At 41.0% G+C, this 21,823-nt stretch overlaps 1 protein-coding gene across 4 annotated transcripts; it reads left to right on the forward strand.

The window, feature by feature from the left end:
• Window positions 1-1,434: 1,434 nt before the first annotated feature.
• On the forward strand, window positions 1,435-14,677 carry safb (scaffold attachment factor B). Of its 4 annotated transcripts, none has more exons than XM_038281071.1 (20): window positions 1,435-1,724; window positions 1,974-2,064; window positions 5,315-5,376; window positions 5,471-5,674; window positions 6,894-6,927; window positions 7,702-8,086; window positions 8,397-8,440; window positions 8,526-8,617; window positions 9,134-9,283; window positions 10,670-10,749; window positions 10,844-10,878; window positions 10,976-11,061; window positions 11,191-11,333; window positions 11,482-11,575; window positions 11,663-11,859; window positions 11,962-12,088; window positions 12,288-12,352; window positions 12,450-12,505; window positions 13,540-13,594; window positions 13,688-14,677. In XM_038281071.1, the coding sequence occupies exons 1-20, from the start codon at window positions 1,572-1,574 to the stop codon at window positions 13,803-13,805; spliced, it is 2,271 nt and encodes a 756-aa protein (XP_038136999.1). In that variant the 5' UTR covers window positions 1,435-1,571; the 3' UTR covers window positions 13,806-14,677. The 4 variants fall into 4 exon arrangements, with proteins under 4 accessions (XP_038136999.1, XP_038137000.1, XP_038137001.1 ...); XM_038281072.1 differs by having other exon boundaries at window positions 8,529-8,617; XM_038281073.1 differs by having other exon boundaries at window positions 7,735-8,086.
• The last annotated feature ends 7,146 nt before the right edge of the window (window positions 14,678-21,823 follow it).

Consider the following 21,823-nt stretch of genomic DNA (forward strand, 5'->3'; position numbering starts at 1 on the left):
TGAAATACACTCTAGAAAAATCAATAGTTTAAGTTTGTAGACCAACCTTTTCTTTTATACTGCAGTCTATCTTCTAATTTTCTATGTTTTATGCCACTGTATCTACTTTTCTGTGTGTTTTTTGTGTTCTGTTCATGTACAACACTTTGAACTCTATTGTCAGTGAAACATGCTATACAAATAAACTTGCCTTGACTAGATTTTCAAGCTTGTGATTGAACCCAGGTAAAATAGGTAAAATAAGCAACTTTGATGCATGACAAAACTAGGCTCATAATACCACATTAAAAGCAGAGGTCTATTCTATATCGGATACAATGCAAGTTAAATTAAGTTTAAATATGCAAACCATAGTTGAGAAGTTTCATGAATGAAGAAAGATGATCAGACCCCCCTTGTATTTCTAATGTTTTCCAGTTTTAGAAGTGCATTCCCTGAAGAATACAATACAGAAAAAAATCTCTTAATGACAATGGTGTAACGACCATATGTGGGTGGGCCCCATATAAAGTACAAAACCCCCCCTATCCGCCCCCCCTCCCCCTACAACCCCCCCCCCCCCCCCCCCCAAACCCCCACGTCGCTAACACATTGCTCATTACGGTTATGGTTTTAATCTACACTCTGGATTACCGATAATTCCAAGTCATCTTGTAAAAATAAAATACTCAAATGCATCGTTCTTTTAAGATCTTTATTTCGGTTTGAAACATATTATATGAGTGTATTTTTTACCAACCGTCTAATGAACAGTTATTAACATAGTAATTAAAAGTACCACTGTCTGCTTTGCTATTGGTGTTGTGTTTAAATGGCTCACCATCATGTTGAAATCTGGCATGTGTTGGGGTATAAATAAGGTCCGGTCAATCAACCCAGTATCAGGTGGGTTTAAGAGGAACATTTCGCGCTATTACATCTGCAAAGAAACGTCCTAGTCCACAATTGCGTAGGGGGCATACCAGCTCTTTAGACTTACACTTGCCCTCTTATTAACCATTAGTTTAAAAACATTAACAAATGTTTTATCCAGAAAAATTATAAATGATATTTACTGCAGCAATGCATATTTTCTTCGAATGCAAAGATGCTTTCTTTACAATAGATTGGCATAAAAGTTATCAGTAATGATTTTTTAGATCAGTTTCTGTAATAAGGTTGGAAACTAGGAGGACGATTTTCAACAAATACCAACCTTTTATGGAAAAGTATGCTTCCATCTTGTTTTTTTTTTTTTTTTTTACAAAATGTCAATGCCTTTTCTTTATTTTTAAACATGAAATACTTAACAGAATAAGGATTGTTCATAATTTCACCATCTCAGGTATGAACATTATTTCAGAAGTAACGGGTTTTTCTTCTGTCAAACCCTCATTTTACAATGAGGTGGTGGAGCGCTGCAGACAGTTCTGGTCTGCGCATGCGCATTGCGTTATCTTGACCTGTCGCGTCCGCCATTTTGCTGTCGCTTTTCCGAGTCTGCTGCTTCCATTTGCGAAGCAGCGCTAGTCTATTACACTTATTTTGAACATTCTTTTAAACCTCCTAGAAATCATTCTCCTACCTAAACGATGGCGAATCCATCAGGTGAAATGGAGATGCCTGAGGGTGCGGAGGTCCGTAAACTGTCGGAGCTTAGAGTCATCGACCTGAAGGCCGAACTGAAAAAACGAAACCTGGACACTACTGGCGTCAAGAGCGTGCTGTCGGAGCGTCTCAAAAAGGTACTGTTCTGTCATATTAAACGAAACAATCGCGAATTTAATAAGCCATCACATATTTGAGGGTTCGGTGCTGTTTTCATGTTGGTTTATCAAGCGCATTTCTGCCTAAATGTATTAAAACGGAATGCTAGCGCTGAAGCTAACTGAGCCGTTGGTCTCCGTAGAGCATACATTTAATTTCGTCACCGTGTTTCTGACCGTGTTTGTGCAATCTACCAAAGTGTTTTTTTCTTTTCTATCCTCAAACAGGCGATTGAGGAAGAAGGAGGGAATCCAGAGGAGATTGTCCTCATCCCGGATTCTAACCCCAAGAAAGCTACACCCAAGCGGTCCACGAAAGGTAACAAGAGCAGCTGGCTAGGCTAACATCTGCCTCATTGAATCAATCAGGCCTGCTGGTTGAATAACACATGAGCGTATGTTTGATTTCAGCTTTGGTAGGGACACTATTGGTCTGATGTCATCGGTCCTATGCAAAAATATGCATGCTCGTTTTTTATGCTTGACGTGAAAATCAGGGTGTATTTCGTTTACAGAGAAAAGCAGCATTTCTTGGTACATTTATACAAATCTTATGAGCACTACACACACTAGATGCTGTTTATCAATAACTGGCTCTGATGAATGAGGAAATTGGACTCCTTTCCATTTTGAAAAAGGTTTGTCTTTGAAATTACTAGTGACTAAGACAGTAGGTAAATCTGTGCCTATTTAACAGAATATAGTCTAAATATGTCCGTTATATGTGGATTTAAACTTTTTTTATTTTGAAGATATAGAATTGTGCAGAGGTAAACAAAGTAAAACCCACTCTTATATTTTAAATGTTCTGTTTTTATGACGAAACAAAGCGAAATAATAGATTAAAGGGATGCCAAATAAACGTATTATATTTACTTGTGCACTGGAACTAGAAGAGGAACTGACGCTGATACCCCATTTACACTACCCTTGAAAAACCATGCCGAGACCAGTCCAAGCTAAGTAACTGAGATAACTTATCGTGTGTAAATGGAAAGCAAACTGAACTGAACCGAGCTTGACACAACCAAACCGAGCTAATTGCAAAACCAGTTCCAGAGGTGGGCTCGGCTCGGTTTTTCCCTGGCTTGGTTCTCTGATAACAGGAGCGCATGAGCAGAACATGCCATCTCCGTGTGGCTGCACACCCCGATTCACACTCCATTCCAGTAGTTGGCGGTAATGCCCCTCCGGAAGTTGCTTGCCGACCAACACAAAACAGAAGAAGTAGTTATAAACAACAATCGAAATCTTTGCAACATTTTGAATAATGGCATTTTAAATAATAAAACCGAAGTACAGCAATAACAATCAAGCATAACTTTCCAAATGTGACGGGCGCCGCCATTTTGATTTGCTTTATTCCCTCCTTCTTCGTCTTCTTCTTCTTCTTGTGTTTTATGGTGGTTGGCAAACAACTTTTGATGCATTACCACCACCAACTGCTTGATTTCCTCCTTCAATACTGGCAGTAATACCGCAGATCATCACTAGGAGGCGAGGAGTCGAGGAGCCAAGATAGCGTGATGTGTAAATGGTCGTCACAACCGAGTGTGGCCTGGTTAACTGATCCGAGCTCGAACCGGTCTAGGCATGGACCGGTTTTTCAAGGGTAGTGTAAATGGGGTATGAGGATATTAACTTCACTCCACAAGTTGTACATCTAGGCTGCAGTTACTGTTTAACCCATATCATGTATTTTATTTAGGGCTGAAACAAATCATTGGATAAATCAATTATTGAAATAATGTCAACAAATCGGTTAATTATTAACTGGGGTATAGAGACTCCAAAACATGTCTTTAGCTCACAGAGCGACCCACTTAGAGTAGGAATTATACCAAAATTGTAAAAAAAATAAATAAATAAATAAACATTTTGTATTTTAGATAAAACATGTTTTCGTCTGTCAATATTCCCCATCCAGAACTCCTATACTGCTGCAACAACGCTGTATTGTAAATTATAAACATGTTATTCACATGTAATTGTTGGTAGGGACAAGTAGGTCGGTCCAAAATTTTGGTACGGACATGTCCCTTTGGTCCCTATGCAAACCTACGCCCATGCATGAAATACTTGTGCTCTAATGGTAAGGTAACCTCAGGAAACGTTTGCGCTGTTTTTTACACAATGGTTTTAATTTTCCAGTACAATTATATGGATAACAAAAATGAGTAAACTCTGCTTTTTAAATTTGATATCCAGAAGAAAAAAAACATTATTTAAAAACTGATACATATAGAAAATATACCTGCTTGAACCTTGTAATAAAAATGCACATTTTAAAAGGTTAGTTTAAATGTTATTGACATTAAAATAAAAATAGATTAGAAATCACTTTACAAAGCTGTAATTTTTTATTCATGTTAAAATGCTTAAAGTATATTTTTGCCATTAAACTGTAATAAAGGGCGTCATGCCATAGAATCAGAAGGTAATAAACCTTTAAAGAATCAATTTAAATTAAATTAAAATGTGCAGCCTTCACTGGACAGACTTATTAATCCAGGTGTGTCTGACCAATGTTGTCATGGTTACTGAAGTAGTGGAGGAAGCAGTGGACTTTGGCATGTAGCCCATTCTCCTTGGTGTGTAGTTCCTTTATCATTAAAATTTGAAACTGTATTTGAGCTGAAGTTCTACATGGAAAGTCACCTTGAGGCGTTTACAGCTCCATTCAACTGAGAGATGTGTAAAAATAAAAATTAAAGAAACTTTGTGTTTGGAGAGAAGGGCGAGGGAGGGAACGGAATTGCATGGAGTGGGCACAATGCAGTTAATGAACTCCGGGGAAGATGTCACAACCATAGATAAATGTCTCAAAGATAAATGGCGCTGGGCATGGGTGGAGGAGACAGGGCAAGCCATTTAGCAACTGGTGAACCAGGCACTTGCCTTTACACGCTGTGCTCCAGAAACGCTTAGCAGCCAAACTGGGTGTCAAAAGAAATGTGCTACATGCAAGTGGTAGATATACATGCACTTTTGCCATCTTCTGGCTGTCTCCCAGATATTCCAACAGCTCCAAAAAACAGCAGAGTAGCTGACCCAAGCTGTCCACTGCAGTGACACCCTGGTAAATTTCTCCAATGTGAGATGAATAAAGTTCAATAAATTAATTTGTTTCACCAATGCCTGATGCTAAAGGTAGAACTTTAATTTTAAGAATTCCATTGCCTTGAATTTAGCGAACATTGCTGGGTGATACTGTATTGCTTCCTCTGGCTGCAGCTGTTCGAACATGCAGGGCAGCCTGCCTCCAAGCCGTTGCCATCTGTCTTCTTGCGTTGGCCAAAATATTCCCCTATAGCGGAAAATAATAAGTTCCAAAGTGGAACTGTGGGCGCATTTTGCAGTGTCCGAATGTGCCAAAGCAGGAGGAAAAGTCTGGGGCAATCCCCTCCTCCCTGAAAGCAGCTACTCTGGGATATGCAGGGCAAGGGCTCATGATGCTGCAACTAATCACAACTGACTTTTTCCCACTGACGTATCTTGAAGCTGTTAACAGGCCCATGCCTAGTTTCCTCCATGTTACATCGTAATGAACAAATGCATTTTCTCCTCAGAATCCCGACAAGATGATGAAACAGAAGACGGCCCTATGGAGGAGGATTGTCGTGATGAACAGGTATGCTTTTGAAAAGTACCTATTTTCAACAGAGTTAAAGTGCTGATGTTGCTGCTGAAATACAGTTTGATTTGTATTTTTTTTTTATCATAAGGATGACTTTCTGGGCGGCCATGAGAACATGCAGGACATGGACATCCTTGACATGAACGTTCTGGATGAGACCGAGAATGAAGTTGGAATGTCAGCTGATGATCCGGAACATGAAGAGAATCCTGACAAAGATGACAACGCATTGCTGGGGGATGAACGCAACTTCACTGAATTTGAGTCAGGGCAAGAACCTCAAGGGACAGAGGTAAGAGGCACAATTATCTGCCCAAGTTACAATCACTTTAAATTAAAAAGAGAACTGATTTTCCCTCATTTATCAGTAGGGCTGGTTTGAAATTGGTGTGTGAAATAAAGAGGTGACAGGTTTATCAGCCAGTTTAGTAACTCTGTCCATGGTGTATTTGGACATGGTTAAATGGGATTGCTGTTTCAGATCAAATTTTCTAACTCTGGATAAGTGTTCAGACAAGAAAAGTGAATTATCATAAATTTAGAATGTGCTTTATTCCATTAGCTCAAAGAATGAGAAAGCTTTACACTCTCCTATTAAATGTTTTTTTATTTTTTTTATTTGACAAATCAAGAGTGAAGCATTTCTTCAACCTTCTGATTTCTTTGTTTTTAGTAACTTGCATAACTCATTCAGTAATTGAAAAAGTGGAAATTTAATAGTTATTAAATTTGGTCTGGCAGAGATCTCCAAAAAAGCGATGACTAGTGTATTTTCTTTCTCTCAACTAAAGAAAAAAATTAGGATTTCACAAAATATTCTTAAAATGATCTGTTTTAGAATAACCACGACCAGATTTGACCTCCTGCCTTTAATTCGTTTTTTGAGATAGGGCTGAGTTTTGGTTCTGGAAAAGTTTTTTATTTTTTATGGAAATGTTTATGGACCTGATTGAAAATGCATGTGAAAGGAGGCATGTCCTGATCTGATACGGATGTAAGCCAAAAAAATACCCAAATAAGTCTGCATCTAAACCCTGTGATAAAAGCCAAGTAAACAGATAAAACACTCTGCTTCTGTTTATGTAACCCACTGGTTAATAATAGATAGGCCACTTGTTGTCCTACCTGTTGTTGACTGTTCTCTGAGGAATATTGCTTAAACCTTGTTTAATATTCTAAACTACAAAATGAGTGACATAATTATTATTGATTTGAGCTGATATTCTATCAGGTCAATGTTATCACTGCTCAAAACTGGAATTTCAGTATTGGAAATGGAAAAAATTGTATCAGGACATTACTATGTGAAAGTCAAGACTAGGTAGGCAATCCTACGTCGGATCTTGAGTGCTGCTGGCCTGCAGATTTTCCTGAACTGCAGTTATCAGAATCGGCTGTGCTAAAGCAGGGAAACCTCTATAACCTGCAGGACAGCGGCCCTGGAGGACTGACTTTTGGCCTGCGTGTTTAAAGGGGATCTCAACTCATCCATCTACTTTCTTTCCTTCCAGAATCCAAATGCTGATGCTGAAGAAGAAAAAACAGGTACAGTAGCAAAAGGTTGATCAAAGGTTCGTTTTCGTGTTGAGTTGGATATGAAACGGTTTAGTTTCAACCACAAGGAGAGACTGGAAGCCCAAAGGAAATTGCTGACTTTGTGCTGTGATTTTGTTAACCTATAAAAATAAAAATCCACACTGCTTGTGATGATCAAGTAAATGTTTTGTTTTTTTCTCAAACAGTTAACAGTCTGATGCATAATGTCAGCAATTATATTTTCTTTATGGTCAGGGATGATTGAGCCATTGCAAGTGATTGTAGCATTTCTAGGTTTTGCTAAATTGAGACAAAGAAAAAGAAGATCCCGTACGATTTGTGCAATGCAGAAATGACGTGGGAATGGAACGACTCCACCTGAGCTGAAGTTCTGTCCAAAGAAACCTGGATCTCGGAGAATGTGCCCCTGCTGGAAGAATATGGAACTGCAGCGACCCGTGGCTGCTGCTAAAAAGCTGGTGTTGTGGCTCTGTTCAGAACTGAACAGTATTTGTGTGTTTTGGATCAGGAGACTAGAGATATGTGGTTCTCCTTGAGAAATGAACCCAATCGTTTGCCGCACCTTAGTTGATTGGTTGTTCTGCAGCCTTTGGGTCCTCTTCCAGTCTCTTTGTTAGGGTCTTCTTCTGTTGATACTTGATTTTAAGAGCACAGCCAAGTGATCATGAGGTTCCTAATCCAGGCCGTGCCAGTTCCTCGTTAACCATTGATGTGTTTCAGAAGTGATTAAACTCTGCCATTCTATTCCTGTTAAATCCGTAGAAAATAACAAAGTAGCCGGGTCTTGTTTATCAGAGCCACTAAAAGAAGACCAGCACCAGAGCCCAGAAGAAGAGCAAGCTGCCGGAGGGGAAGACGGCGTGTCCAACGCTGGCGCCAAGGCCAGCAGTACTGCATCCGAGGATGGGGATAACACCAAAGAGGCCGGGGATGGGAATACCGTCCCAGAAGAGACACTTGAAACTGAAAACAAAAGCTCAGAGGCTGTTAGTGTAAGCGAACAGGGTGGCTCGGGTGAATCTGTTGATTCAGAAAAGGGGTCTAAGAAGGGTGAGGAGGACGAGAAGACAATGGATGAGGCTGCCCCGGATTCAACCTCAGCACTGAAAGAGTCCTCTTCTGTAGAGGGCGATGATCAGAACAAGAGGTTTGTTGCTTTCTGTCTACTAGAAACCAAATGGTTATCTCTGTTGCATTGGCCCCTTTGTGATTACAAAAAAAATTGGATGCTCTTTCAAGGTAAATTTTCCTCCGGAGTTGTGATGATTTTTCTCATGCCCTCCACTCACCTGTCTCACTTTACTGTTTAGTAAATGGTAATGAAGTTAAGAGTGTGTTATCATTTAATCACCATTAAAGCGCTTTACTGAAACATCGAAGCTTAGTAAAGCTAAGTATGATAGGCGTTCCAGCATGCTCTAGTTCTTGTTTATTCACAACTTTTTTCCTCTTTCTAGCTCTGAAGAAAAGGAAGCCAAGCCGGACTCTAAAGATGAAAAGAGTGAGAGGAACTTTTTATTTACATTTTTTTTTTATCTGCAGTGTTCATTGCATGTGAGCTCACCTATATTAAATGCCTGTTCCCGCAGCAAACACTAGCCGAAATCTGTGGGTCAGTGGGCTGTCCTCCACCAGCAGAGCGACTGATCTAAAGGCGCTATTCAGCAAACATGGAAAGGTAAATTATGCTGAATTACATGGGGGGCTATAAATCCTTTGGGATGCACCACTATTGGCATCATTCCTTCTCTTTTTCTAATTTGAACAAAATCTCTGAAGGATGAATTTATTTTTTCCCACTGAGCATGTATTAGCCATGTTTTCAATTTTTGTAGAGTCCTTAATTAGATCAGAAGGAAGTAATTGATGTTAATTTCTATATAAATTCTTATATAAACAATGATTTGATTAATTTTTCTAAGCAATATTTACTCACTAATGATTGACCTGTTGGAAGATATGCAACAAAATGAACAAAGCGAATGGCAGTCAATAATCTGCCGAATACTTAAGATGTGCAAAAGTATTTGAAATGAATTATTTTAAACTTTTATCAAAAGATTTTTTTATTTTTTTCAAACCCTAAGACAAAGAATTTCAAATGGGTAATTTTATTCTAATTTCCAATTTATACTTCGATTAAAAAGGGAAGTATTTTTATATATTGAGTTGTGGGTACTATGTTTTCCTCCAGGTTGTTGGAGTCAAGGTGGTTACCAACGCTAAGAGCCCCGGGGCTCGGTGCTACGGGTTTGTGACCATGTCATCCTCGGAGGAAGCCACCAACTGTATCAGTCACCTACACAAGACTGAGCTTCATGGAAAGATGATCTTTGTAGAGAGGGTATGTAAAGGAACATGATTTTATTAGTGACTTGATGGATTAATAGTCCTCAGTTCTGCTGCTGCTGGTAATGGTTAATTGACATCGTAGCCTATGAATATCCAGAGCAGGACTTAGGATACCGAAACATTTGCTTAAGCTGCAGAGTAGTTTGCTGCAATGAGGTTCTTCAGTCCACATCTTGGGTGATCAGGTCTGCTTGGTAGAACGTCTGGAAGTTAGGGATATCCCATGGGCTGCAAGCAACAATCCATAACAATATCCTCGACTAGGGATCTGTAACTTGTGTCTCTAGAGCCACATGCGACTCTTTGGACCCTCTTCATAGAGGCTAAAATGTATTTAAAGAACTAAATAATGCACTAGTCTGAAATGCTTTAGTGGTTTTTATAAGACGGAAAAGAATGACATTAAAAGAACCAAAAATGTTTTTGGAACCATTTATCCTTTAACTAGCTTTGAATTTATATGTTTTAATAGTATTTTAAAAGCTAAAAATACATAATTTGTTGGTAAATAATTTACTATACGAGATAATAAAAAAGGCAGTTTTTTTTTTTTAAAGTCGGGTTATACTTTGTGGCTCTAAACAACTTTTACATGGTCGAACTCGGGTCCAAATGCCTCTTTGGATATGAAAGGTATTCTTTCTTCGTTATGAGCAGTGGACAGTGAGCTGTCCTGCTCTGTTTGGATCTGTACCAGGTCCGATATTTCTAAATGGTTTCCATCCACCCCTGTAGTGCCCAGAACCAAGAACCTACCAGTTTTTTTTCTTGTTGATCCTGTTTAAAACCCGACCTGGACATGTGAGTAATGGTACAAAATTCAGCCTGTGGTCACATTGGACACGCAGCCTTTCACAAAGGCTTTATTTCTGCAGCCTAAGCAGAATACTGTTTGAACAGGGATTCAATCACACAGTCTCATCCTCCCATGCTGGTGAACATTGCACATCCAGATGACCATCTGGAAACAAGATGAAGGCTGAAGGGCCTTTTCTTTTTGACAAACTCAACAACATGCATAAAATACATGCATACAACTGTTAGTTATACTATACTAACAGTAATGAATAATGCTTACAACATGACGCATTTACCTCCGGCTCCAAATATAACTTTGAGCTCAAATTGAATTATTCCAATCTTGCTGTTTATTTAGATAAATTTACTACTTTACGTTTAGGCTTTGCTCTTATTTTTAGAACAAGAAAACCCTCTAAAAGTCTTCAATTCATTGTAGGCTGCCTCCTTGCATGCTTAAAATGCTTTATGGTTTTAGAGAATCAGTTGGAAGTTCCCTGAAGCTAACAAGAGATTAATTTTTTCAATAACTTGACACACATTTTGATATTAAAAACAAATGTATTCTTATTCTTTTTAGGCTAAAAACGAGCCGGCAAGCAAAAAGCCAGCTGACTCAAGCAAGTCCGCCAGCGACAGGAGACACTCTACTGACTCCAAGTAAGAATACAAGGTTGATTTCTGGGTGTTCATATCATCTTGGACATGTGTTAATGTGTTGTCTTATAAAAAAACTTGTTTTTCTTCTATGTAGATCTGAAAAGGGTGATAAGACAGGAGATGACAAAGGTGACTCATTTTTTGTTTTAAATTTTAAATGACTTAAAATAAAAAATAAAAACTCACAGAGCATCTTAAGTTTTACCCTCTACTTTTTTTTCTATAGATGAAAATGAGAGGACAGTAGTTATGGACTCATCTAAGGGAGAACCTGTCGTCAGCGTCAAGACCAAAAGCAGAAGCAGGGAGAGGGTGAGAAAACGATTCCTCATCTGCTTTACTTTGAGCTCTGCATTATCACAACTTTTCTTTTCCTCTAATCAAAACAGTGTTGTAGTGGCTTATTTTTTTTTTGTTACACCTTCTCTTGTATCTCTTTAGAGCTCTAAGAGTCGGAGTCGTGCTTCTTCCAGCAAAGAGAGAAGAGACATCTTGACGTTTGCCCAAATCAAGGCGCAGAGAAAGAGGGAGAAAATGAGGCAGAGGGAGAGGGAGATAAGAGAGGTTGAAAGATTTAGATTCAAGTAAGGATTAAAAGCATCAACAGACCTTGTTCTCTTGATTTACATATAAAAAAAAAGAAAAGAAAACTCCTTTATGGATTCCTTTACAGTGGTCTGGGCAGTGTGATGTAGAGTAGATGCTAAATAAAGATCTCCCTTTTACTTCCAGTGATCGCGGTCGTGATAATCCATCAGAACGTGAGCGAATCCGCCTCTTCCGAGAGAGGGAGGAGAGGATGATAAACAGCCGCCGATGGCTGGAGGTGTGTTCAGAAGAAGAAGAAGATTAGAAGTTTTCCAACTTCTCGTCATTGCCTAACGGTTGTGGTTGGATTTTTTTTTGCTGCCAGGTAGAAAGACAGCGCCTCGAGGCAGACCGAATGGAGCGCCAGTTCCTGGAGCGTGAAAGGATGCGAATCGAGTACGAGCGGCGTCGCGAGCAAGACAGGATAATGAAGGAACGCGAGGAACTGAGGAGGCAGCAAGAGCAGCTGCGCTTTGAGCAGGACAGACGCCCCGTAAAGAGGCCATATGACATGGATGGAAGGTAGACTGCTCAGTGATAGTCTGTAAAACTACATTTATTTCATTGCCCGTAGATTTACTGAACTATCCTTGAAGTACAACTCAGTATTGGTTTCTTTTCCAGAAAGGACGATTGGCCAGACAAGCGCATGGCTATGGATGACCGTTTTGGCCGCTCAGACTTTGGTCGCCAGGACCGCTATCAGGACTTTGATCACAGAGATCGTGGCCGTTTCACTGGCGATGGCCCGGTAAGATGGCTGGGATCCTCCATTTGTACTTGACACTCTCAAAAAGCAAGACCTGTGGGTACAAAGGTTCAGGGGTGTCATAAATTCAGCTAATAGCTTAGTGAAAACTTGTTATATAAATCTAATGAGCAAAAATCCAACAGCTCACTTTAAATTCACTCTTTAAAGAAAAGCAATTATAACCTGTTTCTTTCTGCAGAACTTCTCAGACAGAAATGGCAGAGGTTCCTGGGGGGGAGGCTATGATAAGCGTGTGAACCCTAGGTGAGCATCACTCAGACATACCGCCACCTTCTGTCCAGGCTATTATAAATCCGGTCTGATATGAACAGTAGTAATACTTTATTTTTCTTTCTCCAAGGGAGGGCCGTGAATGGGACTCTGGCAGAAAGATGGATGGAGACAGACCATGGCAAGGTAATCATAACTTTATGTTAGTGATCCTCCTAGATCATTGGACATGTGATGTTTTACAAATAGAACTCAGAAAAAGACTGCATTCATATTCATTCAGCTGCTCTGAAAGGGCATAAATGTTAGCCTAGTAAACTAGCCCAACACACCAGCTGCCAAAATCATTTTTGCCTGCAAGTGGTCTAGCCTCGATCAATGCCCCAGGCCCTAGAACTGGTGGGCAAATCACAACGCAGAGATATGTTTTGAATTCCTGGATGCAAAGCAGGCGGGGTTTTTAGGGCGGGACGACAAAGCTGAGCGACGCAGGAGAAAGCACAACAAGGAAGATGGCAACAACTATTGAACAGCTCTCGTTTGACTTAGCTTTGGAATCAGTTTTGGAAGGATTAGACTTGGGGTTTTTGTTGAAATGTGAGCAGGAAGAGGCTCTACGCTCATTCATTTTTAAGAGGGACGTTTTCGCCGTTTTACCGAAGTGCTGTTTGTGTACACTCCCCCCACCAGCTTTCTGTTGCACTTACTACGTCACAGTCAGTTGCGCTCAATGGACAGAGTGTTGGCCAATAGGCAATGGGTTGTTCTCATCAACAATGTTCCGACGTCTCATTCATTTGGGCCAAACTAAATTACACATTTAATCTCACATTTGGTCTGCTTTATCAGGCTACATAAATGTTGCACATTATTGCACCAGTTAAAGGTGCAACTAATTATTTATAAAAGTATATTTTGATCTAAACAGTCTCTTTGTGGCGCTGACTTTATATTATGTTTTATTTCCTGAGTGGTGAAAAATCCCAAGTTAATGTTTTCCTCCATTATTGCCTGTTAACGTCTAGTCTTCAGTCAGCTCTGAGTGACTTCTGTTTTTAAGATTGGTCATTTATATATTGTACACAGCCCGGTAATATTTACTAGAGAAATGGATGGACATTTAAGCTTGCACATGATAAAGTGTGAATGAATACCTTCATAAGTTGTGGTGGCTTTGGAATTTAGACCAACAACCTTGATGTTTTCTCTCCTTAAACCAGGTAGAGAGGGGGGCATTCCAGGACAGAGCCACATGCCACGTGGAGGAATGTCAGGGTGAGTAGTTAAGGAGTTTTTATTCAACTTCCTTATTTGCTTCCTAGAAGCCATAAGATGGGCCAGCACTAATTGATGATTTCTGTCTTGCAGCCGTGGAGGTTACATGAACACAGGAACATCTCAGTCTCTGTCTGGAGCTTTGAACAGACAGAACCAGATGATGCAGGGAGGAGGGATCCAGGGGGGAGCCTTTGGACGGCGCTACTGATTTGTGTGATAACGATGTACAGTTTAAGTTTTTTTCTTTTTCTTTTTTTTCGTCATGGATATGACGTTTTCTTTTGTACCTCTGATTTTTTTTTTCTATTTTTTTTTTCTGACTAGATTTGACTTTTCTGTTTATCGTACAAATTGATCATTTTCAGTGTAAGTGAATCCAACTAGACTGTAATAACTTCAGATGTTCATTAGAAACCTGGGTTCATGGACCTAACTTCAGCATCCAAGTCTTTTTGTTCTATTTATAGCAGATGGGCTTTTCTGTGAACTACTAGTTCTTAAATTTTTTTTTAAGCCATCTGCACATATGAAGAATTTTAAAGAAAATGTCAATTCATTATCCTGTGCATGTATTATTACTTTTTTTTTCTTCACCTTTTTCAAGTGGGGTTTATACTGAATTCAAATGTTCAGTCAGGTATGTTTTTGATTTTGTGTAACAATTTGAGATTTCCTGTTTCACCATTCAAGAGTGTCTTTTAATATTGGACCAGCTCACAGCAGCGGGTGTCCTGTTAGATTTACAGGGTGAAATAAACATTTTCATTTTGTGGCTTGAAAGAAAAATGCATCCAGTTGTGGTTGAAAGCATCAAATTTAAGGGTCCTGTTATGAGAAAGGACATTTTATTATTCACAACACTGAGGCACATATACACTATATAGCTAGAAACATTGGGTCACACCAGAATCGGTGTAGATGCTTAGATCATTCATGGCTACATGTGAGGAAAGTTGGCTATGGTCCATTGTCATATCTTTGATCAGAACGAATGAAATATTGTTATTGAATACTGTGTTCTGTACAAAGGTGAATGTGCTGACAGCAAAAAATGGAAATAAAATTAAGTGGAGGCCTGGATTTGGAGTCGCACAACATTTGAGTTGAAAACAAAACTACAGGCTGATCCAACTTTAAGGCAATGTCCTCAAAACAAGTCAAAATTATACTTCATATTGGATGTAGCCTACATGTGCCCGTATGACCCCACAAAGCCTGGTCATGCTCCTGATTAGATGGTGGATGTTCTGAGGGATCTCCTCCCAGACCTGGACTAAAGCATCCCCCAAATCCTGGACAATCAGTGGTGCAAGCTTACGTGGCAGGAACTGCGGACATAGCATTTTCCTGCATTAGGAGAAGTGCAGGGCCAAGCTCACCAGCATATGGTCTAACAAGCGGTTTAAGGATCTTACCTTGGTATCTAATGGCAGTCATTCTACTTCTGGTGAGCACATGGAGGCCTATGTGGCCCTCCAAAAAAAAAAAAAAAGATTTTGCAGGCAGCAGATTGATCACCAGTGTCTAGACTCATCCATCTACATGTGCTCAGTAAAAACACTGGTGTTCTGTGGCAAATGCCAGGCATGTTGGGCTGTGAGCACAGCCCCCAATCTGTCGACATCAGGCCTCCGTACCATCCTCATGGAGTCAGTTTCAAACCGTTTGTGGCCTGTTGGAGGTCATTTTGCAGGGCTTTGGCAGTGTTCCTCCTATTACAAAGGCAGAGGTTTTTCTTGCCACATCAACACCAGCATTAAAAAATGACTGAAAAGTCACCCCGAATGCATAGTTACTGATAAGTGGTCTGTTGATCTAACTCTTCATACCCAGTTCTTGCAATGGTCATCTGGTCTAAAACTGACTAAGATAAACAATCAAAAGGGTATGTACACTATGATGCTAAAAGCATTTGTAGCCCTCAGCTCCTAAGTCCTTTTAATTTGACGGGCCACGCCCTGTGCGACATCACCCCAACTCTATTTACCTGCGGAGTCAGAGTGCCACTCCCTCCTCCATTCCCCACCTGTGGCTGTTGCATGCTCTGTTGGCGTCTCGTTTCAAAAAAAAGCTACTGGATCTTCCTAAAGATCTAATATTATAAGCTGTCTTTTGGGTGAGTGTTTTAACGCTACAAAACCAATCTCCTAATGTTTACTAACATCGTGTGATTACTCACCAAGCGTAACTTTTTACAGACTCGCTTCTCTCTCACAACTTGGGCCAAACCGCTCATGTTGTCTTTCATTAATACCACTACACAGACGGAGATCAACTTGTCATCCCTTCAACGGTGAGTTGTTAACTCCGATTCGGGTCATTTATTTTGTTTGCAGCGGCTAGATTTAAGTTTATATTCCGCGATCTGCGTCTTTTGTTTGTACCGCTGCCTCCACTTAATTCCTTGCCGCGCTGAGTCCCAGCGTTATTATGAATTTTGAACTACGTTTGTAGTGTGTAAAATATCGCTTCTGCTTGTTTAATATAAATTATTTTTAATTTACATTCAAGCCGAATTTTGCTTTACATTTTAGTTTAACAGAAGCGCCCCTTTTTTTCCAGCTTTTGACTGGATCATTAGAAAAGCAATGAGGTTTAGTTTTTTTTTTCTTTCTTCCTTCCTCTTACCTCATTGAAAATTAAATAAATATTTGAATGTAGCTACGTACTTGTGGAATTTGTTGCGCAACTTAAGAACTTAAGATCTGCTTGAGTATTTTTCTCTGCTCAAGTAATTTAATTGGAAAAGAGTTTTTTTTTTATATACATTGAATATTCATGATTTATGGGAAAAAAAGTGCACTTGATTACAATGTGTTTTTGAGTATCTAAAACTTTTGTGATAATCTGTTAAACGATTTATTTCTTTATTTATATAGTTATTTGTTATAGCTATATATATATATATATATATATATATATATATATATATATATATATATATATATATATATATATGTTTGTATATATATTGGTAAAATGTGTAAATATGGAAAACTATCTGCATGTATAAATGTGTTCCAAAATTTAATGCACACATATTTTAAACATGCAGATCTCATTGGTTAAGAACAACTGCTCATTTGTTTTTTTTTGACCATTCTAGGTCAGGTTTTTTTTTTATGCCAGAAAAAGGACATCACCCTCACTACAATCTGGTTCACAACAACTTTTTTTTCTTCTAATTCAACTGAAGATGGCGAGCTAAGACCTCTACCTGTGCGGTAGGATACAGACTCTTCTTTCCTATAAGGATAAAAACTATTCTCTTCCCAACCCTGGATTACCATAGCGTATGGACTAACAATCTAACCTAACTGAACCTTGGGGACAATTAATCAAAAACTGTTTTGTTATTAATGTTTGTGTGTTTGTTGTTTTTTTTTTGTGTGTGTCTTGGCCACTTTAATACAAAACTAGTTAAACCTTATTTTTGTCTCTGTGATTATTCACACCTCGGGCTCCTCAACGAACCCTCTTCTGGTAACATCTTTCTACATCTATATAGTCAGTTCCTTGTCATTAGCCTTTAACAAGCGTTACATTTGGCGAGCTAGCCAGGAGTCTGATGTGTGAATATTCATTGTGAATTACTGAGATTGTTTTTTGTTTTTTGACTAAACTTGCATCAGAAGTGTCTGAAATGGATTTCATTGAAAAAACAGGGGTTGAGGTTTCCCATTGTGTTTTTGCTACCGGTGTGACTAACACTCAAGCAGATGATGAGTTGATTGATTATTTGCGTACTTATGGGGATTTAAAAATGGCATTTACTGTTACAGATTCTGACAGTTCTTTTTACAAAAACCTGATTGTTGAATATGATACATACGCAGCTTTGAATAAATTGAAGCCTCTTTTGCCATATAAATTTGAATCACAGAGCAAGTCTGGTTTAGTCTGTGAAATAAAACTACTTGCGGATGAACTTTATGCCACAGCCACAGGGGGGAGTACTGCCATCATTCCTGCCCCCACTGTACCTTCCACTGATTACCTCCATGAGCTCAAACGCATTGCTTACCGATGTGGAAAACCCTTTGAAGAAGTTATTAAAGAGGTAATGGATCAAATAAGTGGACATCTGGCAGAAGTCGGAGGAAATGATGATGATGATGAAGATGAGGAGAGACAAGAGACTACAGTTGATGTACTGGAGACGGGGCAGACCATGTCAGGTTCAACCCTTGTGTCTCAGATGCCATCAACTTCTCAGTCGGTGGGTCATTCTTCCACTGGCCAATCAGCAGACCCTCCTCTAGTCAATACAGCTGCCAATCCAGGACAGCTGATTTCTCTTTCTGGACACGACTTGAATCCCCCAGAAGTACAGAGGGTTGTCGTGGAGCACATTGTGAGAAAGGACGACATGAGCCTCCAATCCTTGTCCCCACTGCGCCTACGAACATTTTCTGGAAGGATTCCTAAACCAAGTAATGAGGCAGATTACGACTCATGGCGTTCCCATATTGAACTCTTGCGAGCTGACCCTACCTTGTCGCCACTGCACGTTACAAGGCGCATTCTAGAAAGCCTGCTCCCTCCAGCTGCCGACCTTGTTAAAAGCTTGGGGCCCAACTCTTTACCAATCATGTTCACCCAAGTGCTCGACTCAGCCTTTGCCACTGTCCAGGATGGAGAAGAGCTCTTCGCTCAGTTCCTAAACACTCTTCAGGACCACGGAGAGCGAGGGTCTTCCTTCCTGCAAAGACTGCAACTGACACTGAGCACAGTTGTGAAGCGGGGCGGAATCCCAGCAAGAGACACTGACAAGCATCTATTGAAACAGTTCTGCAGAGGATGCTGGGACAATGTTGTCATTACAAAATTACAGCTTGAGCAAAAAAAAGACAATCCACCTACCTTCTCCGAACTTTTGTTCCTGCTCCGGACCGAAGAGGACAGGCAGTTGGCCAAAGAGTCCTTAATGAAGAAACACATTACATCCTCGAAACATCGTGCCAACCTGCAGTCTCAGAGTGCATCCTCCTGTGTCTGTGGCCGCACGGACACCAGCGCCATTGATGAACTGAAACAACAAATGGTAAAACTGCAAAATCAGATGTCTGCTTTGCTGGCGAAGAAAATTCCCGCCTCTGCACCAGATTACCGGCAGAGTAAGTTAAAGCCAAAAGTCAATGTCTCCACCAGGCCCAAGCCTTGGTTTTGCTTCAAGTGCGGCGAAGATGGACATATTGTTCCTGCCTGCACAAATTTAGCCAACTCCAGCCTTGTTGAACAAAAGCGCCGACAGCTGAAACAGAAGCAGCAAGCATGGGACGCTAAGAACTCCAAACAGTTAAACTAAATGCAGCTTCTTCGGAGGGACAGGTGGAAGCTGCTACTGAATTGTGTCCCCAAAATCAACGTTTTACACCACGAAACTCCTTTCCCAAAGGATTAATTGGAACAAAAAGTATAGGACAGGTCAAGATAAAAGGCTCAAACTTTCATTGCTTGTTTGACACCGGATCCCAGGTTACCACTGTCACTCACTCCTTCTATAACACATATTTGTCCGACCACGAGATCAAGCCCCTAAATAACCTGCTGGAGGTGGAAGGTGCAAACGGACAAGCTGTGCCCTACTTAGGATTTGTGGAGTTGGACATTACCTTTCCTGCTGAGTTCCTGGGACAGTCAGTGAATGTGAACACTCTGGCATTGGTGGTACCTGACTTCAGATCATCACAGCCCTCAGTCCTCATTGGTACCAGCACACTGGATGTGGTGTATGAGAAACACTCTGAGATCAAAGACTCCGAATTCCAACCAGTACCATATGGGCATAGAGCTGTGCTGAAGATCCTAGAGCTAAGACACAAGCTTGCCACTGATGATCACCATGGCATTTTAAAGCTACAGACCAACAGTCCACAGACCTTCGCAGCTGGAAAAACCATTGTCATGGATGCTATATCCATCGCTCCAGTGTTACAAGGTGAGAAGTCTGTCGTTATCCAGCATCCAACATCTTTCTCCCTGCCCGGCGGCCTGATGGTCCAGTCATGCCTGGTGGATCTTCCCTCAGTCCAACCGTGCCATCTCCCAGTTGTCATCACAAATGAGTCTGACCACGATGTCATCCTTCCAGCCCGTGCTGCTATCGCAGAGCTGTGTGCCTTCCAGTCAGTCCTCCACAAGCAACAGAGTGTGTGCCAGCAAGACAGCCTAAAGTCATCAGAGTCAAAGCTGAACTACAATTTTGCTGATTCACCCATCTCCCCAGAGTGGAAGCAACGTATTATTTCCAAGCTCGATAGCATTCCTGAAGTCTTTGCTCACCATGACCTTGATTTTGGTTGCACTGACAAAGTAAAGCACCAGATCAAACTTGCAGACCCAACACCTTTTAAGCAAAGACCCAGGCCCATCCACCCACAAGACCTGGATGCTGTCAAACAACATTTGCAAGAGCTGTTGGAGTCTGGCATAATACGTGAATCAGACTCACCATTTGCTTCCCCCATCGTTGTGGTGCGCAAAAAGAATGGCAGCGTAAGACTCTGCATAGACTACAGAAAGTTAAACACTCAAACCATCAAAGATGCATATCCTCTGCCAAAGCTAGAAGACACCTTTACGGCCCTGTCCGGATCAAAATGGTTTTCCGTCCTAGATTTGAAGTCCGGCTACTATCAAATCGAGATGGAGGAATCTGATAAATGCAAAACCGCCTTCGTCTGTCCTCTAGGCTTCTGGGAGTTTAACCGCTTGCCGCAAGGAGTTACAAATGCGCCCTCCACTTTTCAGCGGTTGATGGAGAAGTGCATGAGCGATTTAAACCTCAAAGAAGCACTCGTCTTCATCGATGATTTAATCGTGTTCGCTCCGACGCTGGAAGAGCACGAAGAGCGGCTGTTGAGGGTTTTGCTGCGGTTAAAGGAGTTTGGCCTGAAGTTGTCTGTGGAGAAGTGTGTCTTTTTCCAGCCATCTGTGCGGTATCTCGGACATGTGGTGTCGAGGAATGGAGTTGAGACAGACCCAGAGAAAATTGCCACCCTAACATCTTGGCCAGTCCCACAGAACCTCAAGGAACTTCGCTCATTCCTCGGATTTGCCGGTTATTACCGACGCTTTGTGAAAGACTACTCATCCATCGTCAAACCACTGAATGAGCTGACCTCAGGCTATCCACCAAACCAGAAAAAACGAAAACCATTGATAAAATCCCAGACCTACCTGAACCCAAAAGAGCCTTTCGGTGGCCGCTGGTCCCCTGCATGTCAGACTGCCTTTGAGACCATCATTCAAAAGCTCACTTCAGCGCCTGTTCTCGCCTTTGCCGATCCTAGCAAGTCGTACACCCTGCATACAGATGCCAGCTGCACAGGACTTGGTGCTGTTTTATACCAAGAACACGACGGCAAGAACAGAGTGGTTGCTTATGCCAGCAGGGGCCTGTCTCGGAGTGAAGCCAGATACTCTGCACACAAGCTGGAATTCCTAGCATTGAAGTGGGCGGTGACCGAAAAGTTTAATGACTATTTGTACGGCACACCTTTTACAGTGGTCACAGACAGTAACCCTTTGACCTACCTCCTTACCTCTGCAAAGCTGGATGCAACGAGCTACAGGTGGCTCTCTGCCCTTTCCACCTACTCATTCAAGATTATTTACAGAGCAGGAAAGCAAAATGCTGACGCAGATGGTCTCTCTCGTCGACCGCATGAGGTGTTGCCAGATGACCACCTGACACAAAAAGAGCGTGAGAGAATTTTAAGGTTCACCCAACATCACCTACAAGATTCCTCACCTGTCTCCATAGACCAGCACACAGTCCATGCCATTTGTGACCGACAGCTTGTGTATGGTTCCACTGCTGAAGACCAAGTTCTTGCTCTGGTCCAGACACTCACCACTGATCCAGGAAGTCTGCCAGACAGTTTTGTTGATGACATACAGTTTGCCTCACCCGTCATACCTGCATTCTCTCCTGATGAAATTGCAGCCAAACAGCACACCGATCCCGTCATACAGCATGTTGTTGCACAGTTGGAAAGAGGAGAAAGTCCACCTACTTCTCTGAGGGACGAACTTCCAGACTTACCTTTACTCCTGCGAGAACTAACAAAACTGGAGCTCCACAACAATGTTCTTGTACGGAGAAGGCAGATTGGGAGTGAAACCACATACCAGCTTGTGCTACCTGAAGAATGTCGCTCTGAAGCATTATACCAGCTGCATGATCAGATGGGACACTTGGGCATTGAGACAACGCTTGAC

This window comes from Cyprinodon tularosa, unplaced genomic scaffold (assembly GCF_016077235.1).
Source record: "Cyprinodon tularosa strain WSP-4 unplaced genomic scaffold, ASM1607723v1 ctg167, whole genome shotgun sequence".
Taxonomy (NCBI): Eukaryota; Metazoa; Chordata; class Actinopteri; order Cyprinodontiformes; family Cyprinodontidae; genus Cyprinodon; species Cyprinodon tularosa.